At 52.1% G+C, this 13,432-nt stretch overlaps 5 protein-coding genes across 5 annotated transcripts; 3 read left to right on the top strand and 2 right to left on the bottom strand.

Moving 5' to 3' along the window:
• Positions 1-1,150: 1,150 nt before the first annotated feature.
• Positions 1,151-2,671, top strand: B0T23DRAFT_209801 (uncharacterized protein). The gene is made up of 4 exons (XM_062833531.1): positions 1,151-1,550; positions 1,659-1,729; positions 1,825-1,979; positions 2,100-2,671. Exons 1-4 carry the CDS (start codon positions 1,337-1,339, stop codon positions 2,230-2,232), a joined length of 573 nt encoding a protein of 190 aa, XP_062689711.1. The 5' UTR covers positions 1,151-1,336; the 3' UTR covers positions 2,233-2,671.
• Positions 2,672-3,805: 1,134 nt separating this feature from the next.
• Positions 3,806-4,338, bottom strand: B0T23DRAFT_431241 (uncharacterized protein; the record flags this gene model as incomplete). Its single annotated transcript, XM_062840307.1, has 3 exons — positions 3,806-3,872; positions 3,927-4,111; positions 4,174-4,338. The coding sequence occupies 3 exons, from the start codon at positions 4,336-4,338 to the stop codon at positions 3,806-3,808; spliced, it is 417 nt and encodes a 138-aa protein (XP_062689710.1).
• A 179-nt stretch (positions 4,339-4,517) lies between these two features.
• B0T23DRAFT_386214 (mitochondrial 18 KDa protein-domain-containing protein) lies at positions 4,518-6,086 on the top strand. The gene is made up of 2 exons (XM_062837598.1): positions 4,518-5,139; positions 5,243-6,086. The coding sequence occupies exons 1-2, from the start codon at positions 4,901-4,903 to the stop codon at positions 5,934-5,936; spliced, it is 933 nt and encodes a 310-aa protein (XP_062689709.1). The 5' UTR covers positions 4,518-4,900; the 3' UTR covers positions 5,937-6,086.
• B0T23DRAFT_386213 (uncharacterized protein) lies at positions 6,087-7,621 on the bottom strand. The gene is made up of 2 exons (XM_062837597.1): positions 6,649-7,621; positions 6,087-6,598 (listed from the first exon to the last, which is right to left on the bottom strand). The coding sequence occupies exons 1-2, from the start codon at positions 7,261-7,263 to the stop codon at positions 6,296-6,298; spliced, it is 918 nt and encodes a 305-aa protein (XP_062689708.1). The 5' UTR covers positions 7,264-7,621; the 3' UTR covers positions 6,087-6,295.
• A 278-nt stretch (positions 7,622-7,899) lies between these two features.
• B0T23DRAFT_386211 (Rad4 transglutaminase-like domain-containing protein) lies at positions 7,900-11,629 on the top strand. The gene has a single exon (XM_062837596.1). It carries the CDS (start codon positions 8,320-8,322, stop codon positions 11,443-11,445), a length of 3,126 nt encoding a protein of 1,041 aa, XP_062689707.1. The 5' UTR covers positions 7,900-8,319; the 3' UTR covers positions 11,446-11,629.
• Positions 11,630-13,432: the final 1,803 nt, after the last annotated feature.

Here is a 13,432-nt window from a genome sequence, read left to right as displayed (position 1 = left end):
TGATCATTACCTACCTTGATCCATAACAAAAGACTTGATTTGTCTTGTTCGATTGCAAGCACGAAGACGTTATGATGTTGATGTGTGTTTTTGTCATGTCCCCATGTTGCTCAAAGATCGCATGCCATTCATTGTCCTTGCGAGCTACCTGGGGTCAACATGAGTCATTTCACTACAAAATTGGCCCTTTAGATTCCCGATTGCTATAATGTTTTTTGGTTTATGTTCCCTTTCAGTGTCCCGGCAGTGTTCAATACATCAGACATGTCTCCTCGACCTACCCAGGTAAAGACGCAACTTCGCTTTGCCCATGAATAGAAGATTCACACCAGCTTGGATTATGGAAAACTGTGAGTTTGTGACACTATCACAGTCGCAACACAAATCGAGAGTGTCCGATATTATGGCAGCAAAGAAAGTCCTTTGAAGATCCACAGAAGGTTTATCACAAGAAGACGTTCCAGGACAGACCAGGGATCGGCGTCTTGTCCAGTTGCATCACCAATTCCTTCAGTGCTGTCTCTCCACCCACAATGACACCCCAAATGATTCGATGGAGCTTCCATGCTACCATGACCACAGTTAGAACCACTGGGTCGACTACAACCTACCTTGGTGCGCTGTCAAGTCGGTCCTGTCAGATCCAACGACTGTCAGCTAACCATCAACACAACGTGAAATTCAAATGCTCTCCACCCTGTTAGGTCATCAACACTAAGAGAAACGGCATAGCCCGGCCTGGCCGAATCCCATTGGAAGCCTTCGCTTCTCTCCCTTTCTTAACTCCGATATGGTGCCGTGGAAAATGGTCGGTTGGAGCCGCAATGCGTAGCCGTTGGAGACTGTACCCGCTCCTGTGCCTCGACCCATCAAGACCCTTACATTAGCGCTCCGACTTAAATTCATGGGAAACACCACTCGCATACCCTTGAACACCTTGAGCTTACTCTTTGGAGATGGCAGATCCTTCATCTGAGAGGAGAAATCAACCATGAGAGCGGCCACAATGGTGAGGCACTGGAGGGTCAATTGCTACATCGAAAGTCGGTGAACACGTGAAGGAAGAGGTCATAGAGAAGCTAATCAAGTCTGATGCAACTGCGAGGTCAGGCAAAGGGCTTGCCTTCCCGTATTCATGATGTCTTCACGTCTTATGGTTTCATTATTAGCTGGTTGAGGTAGACGGCAGCCTGTTCCAAGCGAGGAGGCGGGAGTCTCTATAAAGAGGTGAACAATCCTCTTACTTTTGTCACATCACAACATCGGAACAACACCTTCCAACACTCGCCAGTCCTCTCGATTTCCCTTACACCCTCCCATAACACTCATCAACAAGATGGTCAACCTCCTCACTCTGTCCTTCGCCGCGATGGCTCTCACTCCCCTTGCCGGCGCCGTTCCCACCACCCGCGATGTAGCCTCTGCACCTGGGCCCTTCTCCTTCGCCAAATGGGTAGACGATATCATCGCCAAACCCGAAGAGGCAGCCACTCCTCAGCAGGCTCTCGACGCTTATTATGCCTATGTCAACAGCACCTCCACCGACAGTGGTGAGTACTGAGTCTCTCCGCCTCCAAAGGCATTTTGAGAAGAGAATGCGGGCAGTGAAAAAAAAAAAAAAAAACCCCCGGAGCACCGAGCTAACCTCAACCCAACAGTTCTCCCCGGAACAGCGTCCAAGATGCACAAGCGGGCCATGTGCAACACAGTCGTTGGCAAACAAGCACCGGTAAGTTTTTTCCTCACCACATACACAAAACACGTTCAATGTCTAACCGAATATGATGTCTTTTTTTTTCTTTTTTTTTTTTTTTTGAGCAATAGATCCCCGACGCAGTCGAATGCATCAACTACCTCGCCCGCCTTAACACACAGACATGCGAGGTCTACAGGGGCACGGATCACGTCTCGTTCGTCGTGCGTGGCAATGCTGAGATGATTGGCGTCAGGCCGGATACCAATGGTGCTTCGACGATCTGGTAAGTTACCCACCTATCTACCTTCCTACCTACCCAACCTGCAAAATGTGGACAACAAGGAAGAGGAATAAAAAAGAAGAAGGAAGCACGCTGACAGACACATGTCTTACAACAAAACAGCAACAACGTCGCCCGCGCCGGCGGTAAAATCATGGACGCCTGCTCCCGAGCGGACAACACGGTAGAAGGTAAGGAGATCACACCGGATGCTGCGGCGATTGCTGTGCACATTATCAAAAGGGGTGGATATTGAAGAAAGAAGGAACAAAACTCGTCTCCTTTGTTCTCTGGTGCTGTAACCAGAGAATCTGAAGATGCCTGTCATCACCAAGCGGCTGGGCGGCTCAGGTTTACTTAGGTCGTGTCAGATCGGTTGGGATGCTGGGATTGTATAGAGATCGGGGGCGCGAGGTTGCTAGGAAAGCGCAACTTGACGTATCTAGGCCTGATAGGTCCCACTACTTCTGTCGTTGTTGATGCAGAGTTCGTAGAACTAGCTGGCAGAATACAGTTCCCTGGGGCTGTTTCAATCCTTAATATACGTCCATTGATGAACACTGTGAAGAAATGAAAAGGAAAGGGTTGTCCAATGCTCGTCAGCTTCAAGACCATGATGCCCATTGCTGTGCAGTTTGCGTGTTGGCAGAAAGGGATTGAGTGAGTAAGGTAAAAGGTAAAAGCAAAGGTGAAGGTTCTATCTATCTTTTTTTTATAGCGATGTAACACAGGAAGAAGACGGAGCACGGGGAGGATATTAGTGTCCACATGTGGTGATCGATGGGGCTCGTCGTTCAGGGAATTTGTTTACATCTCCAGGGTTAGGGTTGAAGTAACCAACAATGATATTGAGTGGGAAACATCGGGCAGGATGACAAGGGGGTGTAATGGAGTTGTCAATGAGAATGAGCTGGATGAGACAGTGATGTGATGGTCAAATTTAAGCGTGACAGCGGAAATGGGTAGGAATCGATGTATTTATTGATGCTGCCCAAGTTCATTAGCTGATCGGAACTATCCGATAGCATAGGTCTTCCCATGAGATGACTCAATGACGAGAGTTACAACATTGGGCCGAATGGACAGACTCTCCATGGCAGAAAACTGTCCGGGACACGCAATTTCGAGTAAGACGGGTTCCATCTTTGTCCCAACGCTTCATTGAACAGAGCCTGTTGGGGTATGACGAAAACCACCAAACCATGTAACTCCCTCGTAGGAAAGCCTGACAACCGCGAACTATGCAATGTTGGCGTCCAAGAAGGCAAGGAGTTTCCAAGCAAAGGTACCATAAGAAACTCAGTATTTTGGTGAATGGAAGAAGGACGAAAGATAGCCCAGTGATTGTGATATCTCAGGTCACAGGACTTCGTCTTTGTGATTCCGTGCCAACCGCTTGATTGGGCAATTCCTGAAAAGGTGCTGTCGCGACGGTTTGACAATATCGTCGTGGCCACCACCCAGATATGCTGCCTCCGAAGCCATATAGTGAAACATTGTTTGGTAGGCAATGGCGAATTGGCAGGGAAATCCTGGTAAGATCGAGTATGGTCTGTACGGCGCTTCAGATGAACTGCCGAATGCGTCTTAGATACCAGCTCTAGCTTCGGGTCCATCTTTCTCTCAAACTTCGCCCAGAAGGATTGGGATTCGGATGTTGCTGGTGGTATCCGTAAAGGTTAACGATATGTAACGATGTCGGTTCCTTGACGCGATTCTCCCAGGCGAAAACTTTCCATTAACCAGTCGCTATATATGTACACAGGACAAGTCCAGTCCGCAACGCCTCGTGTCCGTTTCGATCATCATAACTGTCGTTTTCGGGCACTTTAGTGCTTGGCGGGGGCAGCAGCGGGAGCCTGCTTCTCGGTGGTCTCGGAGGTCTCGAGGAACTTCCTATCGGGGGGTTAGCGATCGTGGGCACTTGTGGTGATGCGTGATGACAATAACGAAGACGTGGGTGCTGATGCGGCCGGAGGGACGAAGAATGAAGGAGAGTCGAAGGCTTCGTACTTGATGAAGTCGGCCTCATCAGAGCTGGAAGCGTTGATGGGGGGAGTAGCAGGGGTCTTGCTGCTGCCGCCGGAAGCGAGGTAGACACCGCCGAAGAGGGAGCCGAGAACACCCATGGCAAGCTGTAGGAAGCTATTGTTAGTGGAGGCTCTTATCTATGCTATTGTTTGGGAGGGGCACTGACGTATTGGGAGGCGACCTTCTGGCCGAAAAGGTTGTAGTATTGACCCATTGTGACGGAGGCGGTTGGAAGTCCTGGCGGGGTGTTTTCGGAGCTTGGTGGTGATGGGACCGGCGTGGAGGATTCGACGGTTTGGAAAACGACGCAAAGGTGCCAGAGAAGCTCCATCGCGCAACCTGCCGAAAATTTGGCTGCCTGAGGTTGCAGCAGCCGCCAGCCAAGCCCGACCTCCCGCTGCCAAGCCGCTGCCCCGTAGCCGTCCTCGAGCCGCCCTGCACGTCCAGAACGTCAACAGTCGCGGAAGGACACACGGACCACCCACATGCCCGCCAGCCCCATCCCCGTCGCCCCGCCATGCACGCTAAGTAGTGTACTAGGTAGGTAGTAGGTAGTGTTATCGCTCGGTTATCCACTACTTATCGACCGTCGCTACGTCACTGCTCGAATTGCGCCCGGCTTATGGTCCGGAAGTGGAGGAAGCTCATCTGAAGCTCATTGATGTTAGCTTGCCAGCGCATTCTGCTTCTTGCCATCACCACATCCTAGTGTACTCCGGATCTCCTGGTGGTTTTCATTTCTACTTGTAGCTACCTTTGACGCGACATCAAAGACAACGACGACCTTATTGTTTTTATTTTCATCATAAAGATACATCACCGCGCCAGCATCGCGCAATCCGTCGCATCCGAGCAAATTCTACAATCCGCGATAGAAGCAACAATAAACCACAATGTGGCCCTTTGGCAACAGCAATAACCCGGACAAGCCGGCGCAGCCCAAGCAGTCTCCTTCAGAAACCAGCCCTATACAAGACAAGGTGGAGAAGAAGGTTGTCGATGTCAAGAATGCCGTTCATGACGAGCTCAACCCCCAGAAGCTGCCTGCGCGAAGAAAGCTCCCGGACGGTCTACAGAAGTTAGTCGACAAGACTGACAAGGAAGAATTCTATGATGATCTCTACGAGGGCTAGTACGTGTTTTGCACCGGAAAACCAACACACGAAAGAAAAAAAGAAAGGAGTTTAGGCCCAACAGTCTCACGGAGCTAACATTGGTCATGTACTCTACGACAGCATGCCTCCCTCGACCGAGTCCAACGTCCGTTACGCCGCCTACGCCTCCCGCTTCCGCACCATTCTCCTCTCCGCCCACCGCTACGTCGCCTACACCTCCGACATTGGGGAGTCCTTCCGCCCCGTCGCGCACCCGTGGCTCGTTCGTGGTGCCTACGGCGTCTCGTGGGCGTACATCCTGGGCGACGTCAGCTACGAAGGATACAAGGCATACTGGCACAACCGGCGGGTGCTGGACCCCAATGTCGAGCTAACATCGCGCCAGAAGCGCATTCTCGGCTTGATCGATGAAAACGGCACCAAGAAGATGGAAGACGACAAACCGACGCCCGGCAAAATCACGCCGCTGGAGGACTACCGAACCGTGATGCTGCAGCGCCTCATCTTCCAGAGCGTGGCCAGTATGGGACTGCCTGCGTTTACGATTCACAGTGTGGTGCGGTACAGCGGGCGCGCGATGAAGAACGTCAAGAACCAGACGATCCGGACCTGGGGTCCCATTGGTCTCGGTCTGTCGGTCGTTCCCTTCCTGCCTACTTTGTTCGACAAGCCAGTTGAGAATGCGGTCGAATGGGTGTTCCATAAGGCCTTCGAGACATTTGGCGGCAAGGAGGCTGTTGGGCATGCGCCACTTATCGGAAGAGAAAAGACGCTGAGTGAGAAGCCTACTCCTCACAAGGAGAAGAACGAGTGAGCGAAATAGAGAGATGATGGAGAGGACATGGGCTGGCCAAATATGTATGAAGGGATTGTTCCCATGCGCACTTGAAGTGTATTATAGGTACTCTACATTTATATGCTCGCTATTGAATTTATATGCTCACTATTGAATAAATTACTGATAGATTGACAAGTTGCAAAAGATTTCATTACATGCGAAGTCATCTTGGAAATGCCCCAACAACATCCCAGTCCCAGCACTTGGTATCAGGAAGTGTCCTTGAGAAATATCAAAACCCCTGAAAGCCCATCGCAATGCTCTCAGAATATATAGAGTGAAAATGCGAACCAACTCCCACTATCCCACATCCTCCAATTACCAGCCACCCTCCCTCACATCTCAATCAAATCCGGTGGCGGCCCCACCCCCCTCAACAGCACAATCGTATTCCCATTCACCAACACCTTCTCGATCTTCTCATTGAACTCCAACATCCTCCCGCCCTCCACATGAAACACCCTTAGCCGATCCTCCTCCTTGCTCGACTGATTATTGATATTCTGCACCTGCAGACTCCTAGCCGCCGCATCCAACACCCTCCCCACCACCCACTCCTTGTTGTAAAAGAACTCGCCCTTGGGGATCTTCGCCTTGGCCGTTTCGCTTTCCGCCTCCACATACAGATATATCCTCTTCTCGGGGGGATCTTGTCATCGCCCTTGGCCGTCTTCTTCAGCGTGTTGACCGCAATCACCCTTTGCGCAGCCGTGCTCGGTTTCGGTTTCGGTAGCGATCTTGCCGCCTCCTCGCGCTTCGTTTTCCCCCACAGCTTGAACCGTTCGAGCGCACTTTTGGCGCTAGCTTGCATCGCCGCAGCCGTCGCAGCGGACGCTGCTCGCGCCCCGATTGGAACCTTGGATTTACAGTCGTGGTCTTCAGCCAGCCGGTGCTTAAGGCAGTAGTCCCGGTTGCAAGAGGGGCAGTGCACGCCCGGGACTAGGGAAGTGCCAATGATGGTCTTGCAGGCGTCGTCGGCGCAGGGTTTTTGCGAAACGAGCTCGCGCATGCGTTTCCCTTCGCCAGCGGAGGGCCGGGCAAGCTGGGCAAGCCGGCGACGCTCGGCCCAAGCGCCCGCGCAGGCACAGTTGTGCGATGACTCGGACCGATGGTCGAGGCAGAAGGTCTTGTGACAGGATTGGCAGAGGAAAGGGAGAAAGTCGAGCTGATTGCAATATTCGAGCTGACAGTGTTTGCCGACTAGACTGGCGTCGGTGCCGGCGCTGGTGCCAGAGGAGGGGGAGGCAACGTCGGCGGTAGACATTTTGACGTAGCTGGTATCGGAAGAGTCGTTGTTGGACATGGTGAGAAGGAGGGTTGGCGAAGCCGAGCTTCGCGCAGTTTTATATACGGGCTTTCGATGGAGGATTGGTAATAATGAAGTGCCCCTGGATTGTGAAGGCCTCGAGGTTGTAGATGGTCACCCCTGCCAAGTCGTAAGGACGATGCTGCCTTCGCTTGTGACACAATAGCTAAAGATAGCTTAGGCGTGGCAAAGGGGTCGTTGTCGTCTGAAGATTCGCAAGCTGGTGATAGACTTTGGCTGTCACGCGACGTGCTCGTGGATGATGGATGACAAACCAGATCAAAGCAAGTACACCAAAAACGATGCCGAGGGCAAGAAGGTAGAGGTACCCTTTACAGGTAAACAGTGGCTGTCGTGACGTTGTTGTTGCCTTCGGGGGTCCATTGCACATGCATCGCCTGCCTTTCAGCGCCGTAGCGGCCCTCGCGGCCCTGTCAGCCGCCGCTGCCTTCAGCCGCCGCACGGTGGATCTGGAAGGGTCTCGAATGCACCGATGTTGTGGAGAGATCTGGTAATCAACAGGGGCAAAAACAACCCAGATTGCCTGCCGGTTGTTGACCAGAGGCACTGGTAGCGCTCCAAGTCCACTGCGAGTCCACTGCCTGCAATTCGTGGGGTAAAGTCGGGCACCTCTATCCCGTCATATGTAGGTGGTGATGTCAGTCGTTCCCCTGCCCTGAAACAAAACAATCCATCTTCACTTCCTTACCGTCTTCCATCTAGACTTAATCATCCTGCCTTGCGTCTTCTTTGGTGAACATAGTCTCTCTATAGCGAGAACCCCATCGTTGAAGCTGTATCATAATTTTGACTATACGAAGTATTCAAAAGCAACTCAGCAACGACCGATAACAAGCAAGAACCTAATTCACATCCACACAAAATTCAGGGTTAGGGTACTTGAGCTTTGTTTGCCATCCGCAAGGCCGAACGCGTCTTGTGATGACGACATAGAGGCGTTGGATGCGGTTTAATACTTTCTAATACAGCCCAAACGAACTCCAGTGACTCTCGATATGATCTGTCGTCAAGAGACGCAGCTCCTCGCCCATCATGCCTCCCTATGTACCCCGCAAGCGAGTCCGCGATGAACCTCCCCCTCCAGCCAACGACCTGAAGAACGATGCAAAGCGAAGAAAAGGAAAAGAGAACCTCAGCGCCGCCAAATTGACTGCTCCACCTCGGAAGCCGACTCTCTTCGACGCGCTCGACGCAACCGCCAGTCCCGCTTCATCTTCCAAGACCAGTCTCGCAGCATTGGCGCTTGACGAGAGCTCCGATGACGACTCCAGCGCTCTCTCATCCTTGTCCGATGGCGACTTTGAAGACGTTCCAGTCCTCAAGAAACAAAAACACAATGTTCAAGTAGGCGAGGACGAAGATGAGGATGACGACGAAGATCTTGAATTCGAAGACGTCGAACCCTACCAGCCCCAATCAACCACAGCAAACGTTCCCGAAGTACCCGCTGGCGACCTCGAACTGACTTTGATCCGCGACACGCGCATATCCCTAGCCAACGCACTAGGGAAGAAAGGACCGTCCAAGCTAGAGCGGAGGATACGAGTCTCGACTCATTGTGTGCACGTGCAGTTGCTTCTCTGGCACAACGCTGTTCGTAATACTTGGCTGTGCGACCCAGAGTTGCAAGGAATTCTTCTGTCGCATCTTCCTTCGAAACTTTGGGATGAGGTGGATCGATGGAGGCGTAGTAGTGGGTTGGAGGTGGTGGTACCTGATGGAGGTGGTACTGAGGCTTCGACTAAGAAGAAGTCGCCCGCCCAGAAGAAGACGAGGGCGCAAGTGAAAGGAAAGGCGCAGGCGAAAGGGAAAGATGCTGCCAAAGCGGACAGGTCGCGCGACTGGGGTCAAGCAGCGAAACATCTTGAAAAGGGCGCGGTGGATATGAGCCATGGCGATCCACTGTTTCGGTTGATGAAAGTCCTCAGCGCCTGGTGGAAGCAGCGGTTTCAGATCACGGCACCGGGGCTACGAAAATGGGGGTACATGACGTTGGAAAGGCTGGATCGCCTGACGAAAGCGTTCAGTCAGGAGGAACATCAACCGGAACGATTTGGAGAGCGAATTGCCTGTTTGGAAGACTTTCGCGAGTGTGCTTCGGAATGCGCTGGGAGTCGTGATGTTGGCGCTCAACTTTTTACAGCATTGTTGAGGGGACTGGGGTTGGAGGCTAGGTTGGTAGCTAGTCTACAGCCCTTGGGGTTCGGCTGGACTAAAGTGGAAGAGGCAGATCCGGAGAAGGAAGAAGATCTCAAACCGACCCCAAAAAAGAAGATCGGAGCCACTAGTATGGCTGAAGAGACCGTTACAACTCAGGCATCGGGGAGATCTACAAGACGAAGTGCAAGCCGTAAGGTAACGAAGATCCAAAGGTCTAACTCAGAGCTCATAGCAGCAGACAGTGATGACGATCTAGTCATTAGTGATCACGAGCCCGAACCAGCACCGCGAATGAAGAATAAAGTCTACGACAAGGACCTGGAGTTCCCCCATTACTGGACCGAGGTTCTCTCTCCAGTCACCAAAAAGTACCTACCAGTTGACCCCATCGTGAAATCCATCATTGGAACGAATAGGGAGTTGATCGAGTCTCTGGAGCCACGTGGTAGCAAAGCGGACAAGGCCAAGCAGGTCATGTCTTACGTCGTGGGTTACTCGCCAGACGGCACAGCAAAGGATGTCACAGTGCGCTACCTCAAGCGACAAACCTTGCCTGGGCGCACAAAAGGCATGAGGATTCCCATGGAGAAAGTTCCCGTTTACAACAAGCACGGCAAGGTAGCAAGGTACGAAATGCACGACTGGTTCCAGACCGTGATGAAAGGCTACGCTCGAGGCGGCAGGAGCAAGCCCGCCATGACCGACGTCGATCTAGATGAAAACGCGACGGACCTGAAACCAGCCAAGCCCGAGAAGAAGGAAGTCAAAGAGGGCCAAGAGACTCTACAGTACTACAAGCAATCCAAAGAGTTTGTCCTCGAGCGACACCTCAAGCGCGAGGAAGCACTCCTGCCCAACGCGCGACCAGTCAAGATGTTCAGGAACAAAGGCGGCAGCAGCATCGGCAGCAGCAAAAAAGCGGCGACCACAACGGCCGCCACCCAAGACGAGCCCGTCTACTCCCGCAAGGACGTAGTCCACGTCAAGAGCGCCGAAACTTGGCACAAGCAAGGGCGAGCTCCCCTGCCCGGCGAGCAACCGCTCAAGCGCGTCCCTTACCGAGCAGCAACGAACAACCGTCGACGAGAGATTGCGGAAGCCGAGCGGCTTACAGGCCAGAAAGTGCTGCAAGGATTATACAGCTTCGACCAGACGGATTGGATCATCCCGCCGCCCATCGAAAACGGCGTCATCCCCAAGAACGAGTACGGCAACATTGATTTATTTGCTGAGCACATGTGCCCTCAGGGAGCGGTGCACGTCCCATACCGCGGCGCGATGCGGGTGTGCAAGCGGTTGGGCATCGACTACGCGGAGGCGGTGGTGGACTTTGAGTTTGGGCACAGGATGGCGGTGCCGGTGATTCAGGGGGTTGTTATTGCCGAGGAGCATCATGATCAAGTGATGGAGGAGGTAGCCAAGGATGAGGCGGAGAAGAAGAGAAAGGAGGATGAGAAGCGACGGAAGGCGGCGTTGGGAATGTGGAGGAAGCTTTTGATGGGGATGCGGATTGTCGAGAGAATTAAACAGGATTATGGGCATGTGGGTGAGGAGGTGGAGGTCTTTGGTAGGCATGGAAGCGGAGGGGCGGAGATTCGGGAGTTATCTGAAGCCGAAGCGGAAATAGGTGAAGACGAGGAAATGGGCGGCGGTGGGTTTTTGCCCGAAGGCTTTGAGGTGGAGGATGAAGAAAGGGATAGCCATCTGAGGTCCTCTTTCTTCCCGGTGGTAGATGAGGATGATCAAGATGGGGAGGATACACTTGAGGTGGATCACGGCGAGGGAGAGGGCAACCGGGATCAACCGCCAAAGAAGAAAGAGTCCGTGGTGATGAGTACGAAACCCAAGCGCAAGGCGGCTGCTGCCAAGGCGAAGGCGAGTATTCCAGGTTCGCGAAGGAGAACCAGGCGCAATGTCACTCCGAGTGAGGACGATGACGAAGGCGATGATGAAGATTCTGAATTGTCAGATTTGGAGGATGATGAAGAGGATTTCTGAGCGGGAAGGTCATATCGTGCTACCTAGGTAGGTACCGATATGGCAGCGTTCAGAGGTAGTGGCTGAGCTGCCCTTAATGTAGATACCCACTTGTGACGAAGCTGTTAAAACATTGCCATATTAATCCTAGGCAAGTAGTGTCAGACTTTGACCACAGTTGAAATGATACTGGTTAGTGATTTAATGTGGTTCAGATGATTTAACTATGGTGACCTCGGTCTTTGTTCGCATGCAGTGTTATGAAGAGGTGGGTTGGGCGGCCTGGCTCTCAATAGCGAACCAGACCAGAAGATATGGCAATCTAGTTGCTGGTTTGAATATTAACTTGGTACCTGGGTTCTCGCGCCTGGTACACTGCACGACAAGTCTTTCGAATTGTTGGGGACGCAATTAATGACTTACGTATAATTTCGAAAAGCATTAACAAGGAACAATGTGGTGTCTGAGATTTCAGAAAAAAGCATACCCGCAGCATGATTACGCAGAGGGAAGTTGACCCAAGGTCTCGAGCTAACAATCAAACCAGTATTGGATTGTACATTACGTGTGGATTTGGGTGGTGCCCCACCACAAATTCAAGTCTAACCGGCTTGGGGTGTTTTATCTCGGCACTTTGTACGGCCTCTTGAACTGTGACTGTGTTGTTCTACAAGCTAAGGACATATACAAGTATCGATCTTACACCATAATAACAATTGTCTTTGGTCATTAAGCTTTCATCACAATTACGCAAGCTTTTACCCGGAAGCTACAGCCAGTTTAACTCACACTCAACCCAGGTTGATCGACTCCGACCGAAGTCAATGGAGTATTGGGGGTGGGAGGACGATTCTAGCCGACCCCGTTTCGCTGGCGTCCAACAACTGCACAAACTAGGCCAGGCAGCCAGGTGACCCAGGTATTCCTTCCTGGGTATTGACACACATGGACCCTACCTAAAATACTTAAGAAAGAACAGGAGGTCTGATTCTTCAAGCTGAGGGATAAGAGGCGTCAAGCATGGAGAAACGACGAGTTGGGTGGTACGTATTCACGATTTTTTTTTTGTTGGTTTAACCACCTGCAGGATGGAGCATTCAAAGTGAAGGAAGGAACCAATGCAATTCAAAGTAAAATGTGCCTGCCCTGTTCAGTTGCCGAGTCCATGTCCTCACAGGTTCCAGCTTCGCCTGTGTTTTTTTAGGCACTTCGTTGCATTCTTCAATTACTTTTTGTTTGACCCGGCAGCGTTGTATGGATTTCGGTCAATTCAGGTTGCCTTTTCTTGGCTAGCACCGTCGGGCACTTCAGCTTCATAATCTTGTCGCTTCCCGACGGGACGGGGGAGGTTAACTCGTTGGTCACTCGTTTGCCTCGGCAGCCGCATGAACGGGTGACGGTGGCCTGGCAACGTGTCGCTTGCTCACACTGTCCGATCCTGTCATCAAGGTCCACGCTCAGCACGTTCGGCAGGCGGAGACTGGGGAAGGCCTCACTCAACCCGATGTATGGGTTTGTTGGCCGCCTGCCGCTGGCGCATCTACTCCTCTCCACGACTGGCTAGATTCATCATCCATCATTTGCGACACAGCTCGCGTCCAACGCAATTGCCGCCGCATGGTTGATTTGGGCCTCGTTTAATTCCCAACTCATGAGCGACACCGTCCGACGCTTCCAGGCTTTTCAAAAAAATCCGAAGTGCCATGTCGCCTCTCTGGTGCGCCCGCTAACCAAGAGCATTCCATCTGAACCTTCGCTTCATTATATCTCCAAACAGTCGCTTGCATCCTGCTTTCCTGCCCATCATCGGACCATGGGGCTGTGATAGGACTTCGTCAACCTGTATACAAGTGTTCAACTTATGCTTTCCAAAACCTCAAACACCGAACCGGGCGGATCGTACGAGACTAACCTGCAACCTTCGACTCACCCGCCTAATCACAACATTCACGAACACCTCGGACGATCCGAGGCGACACCGACGGGATTCACTCGCAAGCCACAGGCT

Source organism: Neurospora hispaniola (assembly GCF_033458365.1).
Source record: "Neurospora hispaniola strain FGSC 10403 chromosome Unknown B0T23scaffold_7, whole genome shotgun sequence".
NCBI classification, from domain to species: domain Eukaryota; kingdom Fungi; phylum Ascomycota; class Sordariomycetes; order Sordariales; family Sordariaceae; genus Neurospora; species Neurospora hispaniola.
Note: the sequence above shows the minus strand (reverse complement) of the source record. Positions and strands in the feature narration are given on the sequence as shown.

Excerpts from the sequence above, each read along its gene's own strand:
- B0T23DRAFT_209801 (XM_062833531.1), top strand. The coding sequence starts at position 1,337 with ATGGTCAACCTCCTCACTCTGTCCTTCGCCGCGATGGCTCTCACTCCC. Across the intron at positions 1,551-1,658 it reads CAGCACCTCCACCGACAGTG|TTCTCCCCGGAACAGCGTCC; the intron begins GTGAGTACTGAG and ends TCAACCCAACAG. Across the intron at positions 1,980-2,099 it reads AATGGTGCTTCGACGATCTG|CAACAACGTCGCCCGCGCCG; the intron begins GTAAGTTACCCA and ends ACAACAAAACAG.
- B0T23DRAFT_386214 (XM_062837598.1), top strand. The coding sequence starts at position 4,901 with ATGTGGCCCTTTGGCAACAGCAATAACCCGGACAAGCCGGCGCAGCCC. Across the intron at positions 5,140-5,242 it reads GATGATCTCTACGAGGGCTA|CATGCCTCCCTCGACCGAGT; the intron begins GTACGTGTTTTG and ends ACTCTACGACAG.
- B0T23DRAFT_386213 (XM_062837597.1), bottom strand. The coding sequence starts at position 7,263 with ATGTCCAACAACGACTCTTCCGATACCAGCTACGTCAAAATGTCTACC. Across the intron at positions 6,599-6,648 it reads CTGCGCAAAGGGTGATTGCG|AAGAGGATATATCTGTATGT; the intron begins GTCAACACGCTG and ends GATCCCCCCGAG.
- B0T23DRAFT_386211 (XM_062837596.1), top strand. The coding sequence starts at position 8,320 with ATGCCTCCCTATGTACCCCGCAAGCGAGTCCGCGATGAACCTCCCCCT.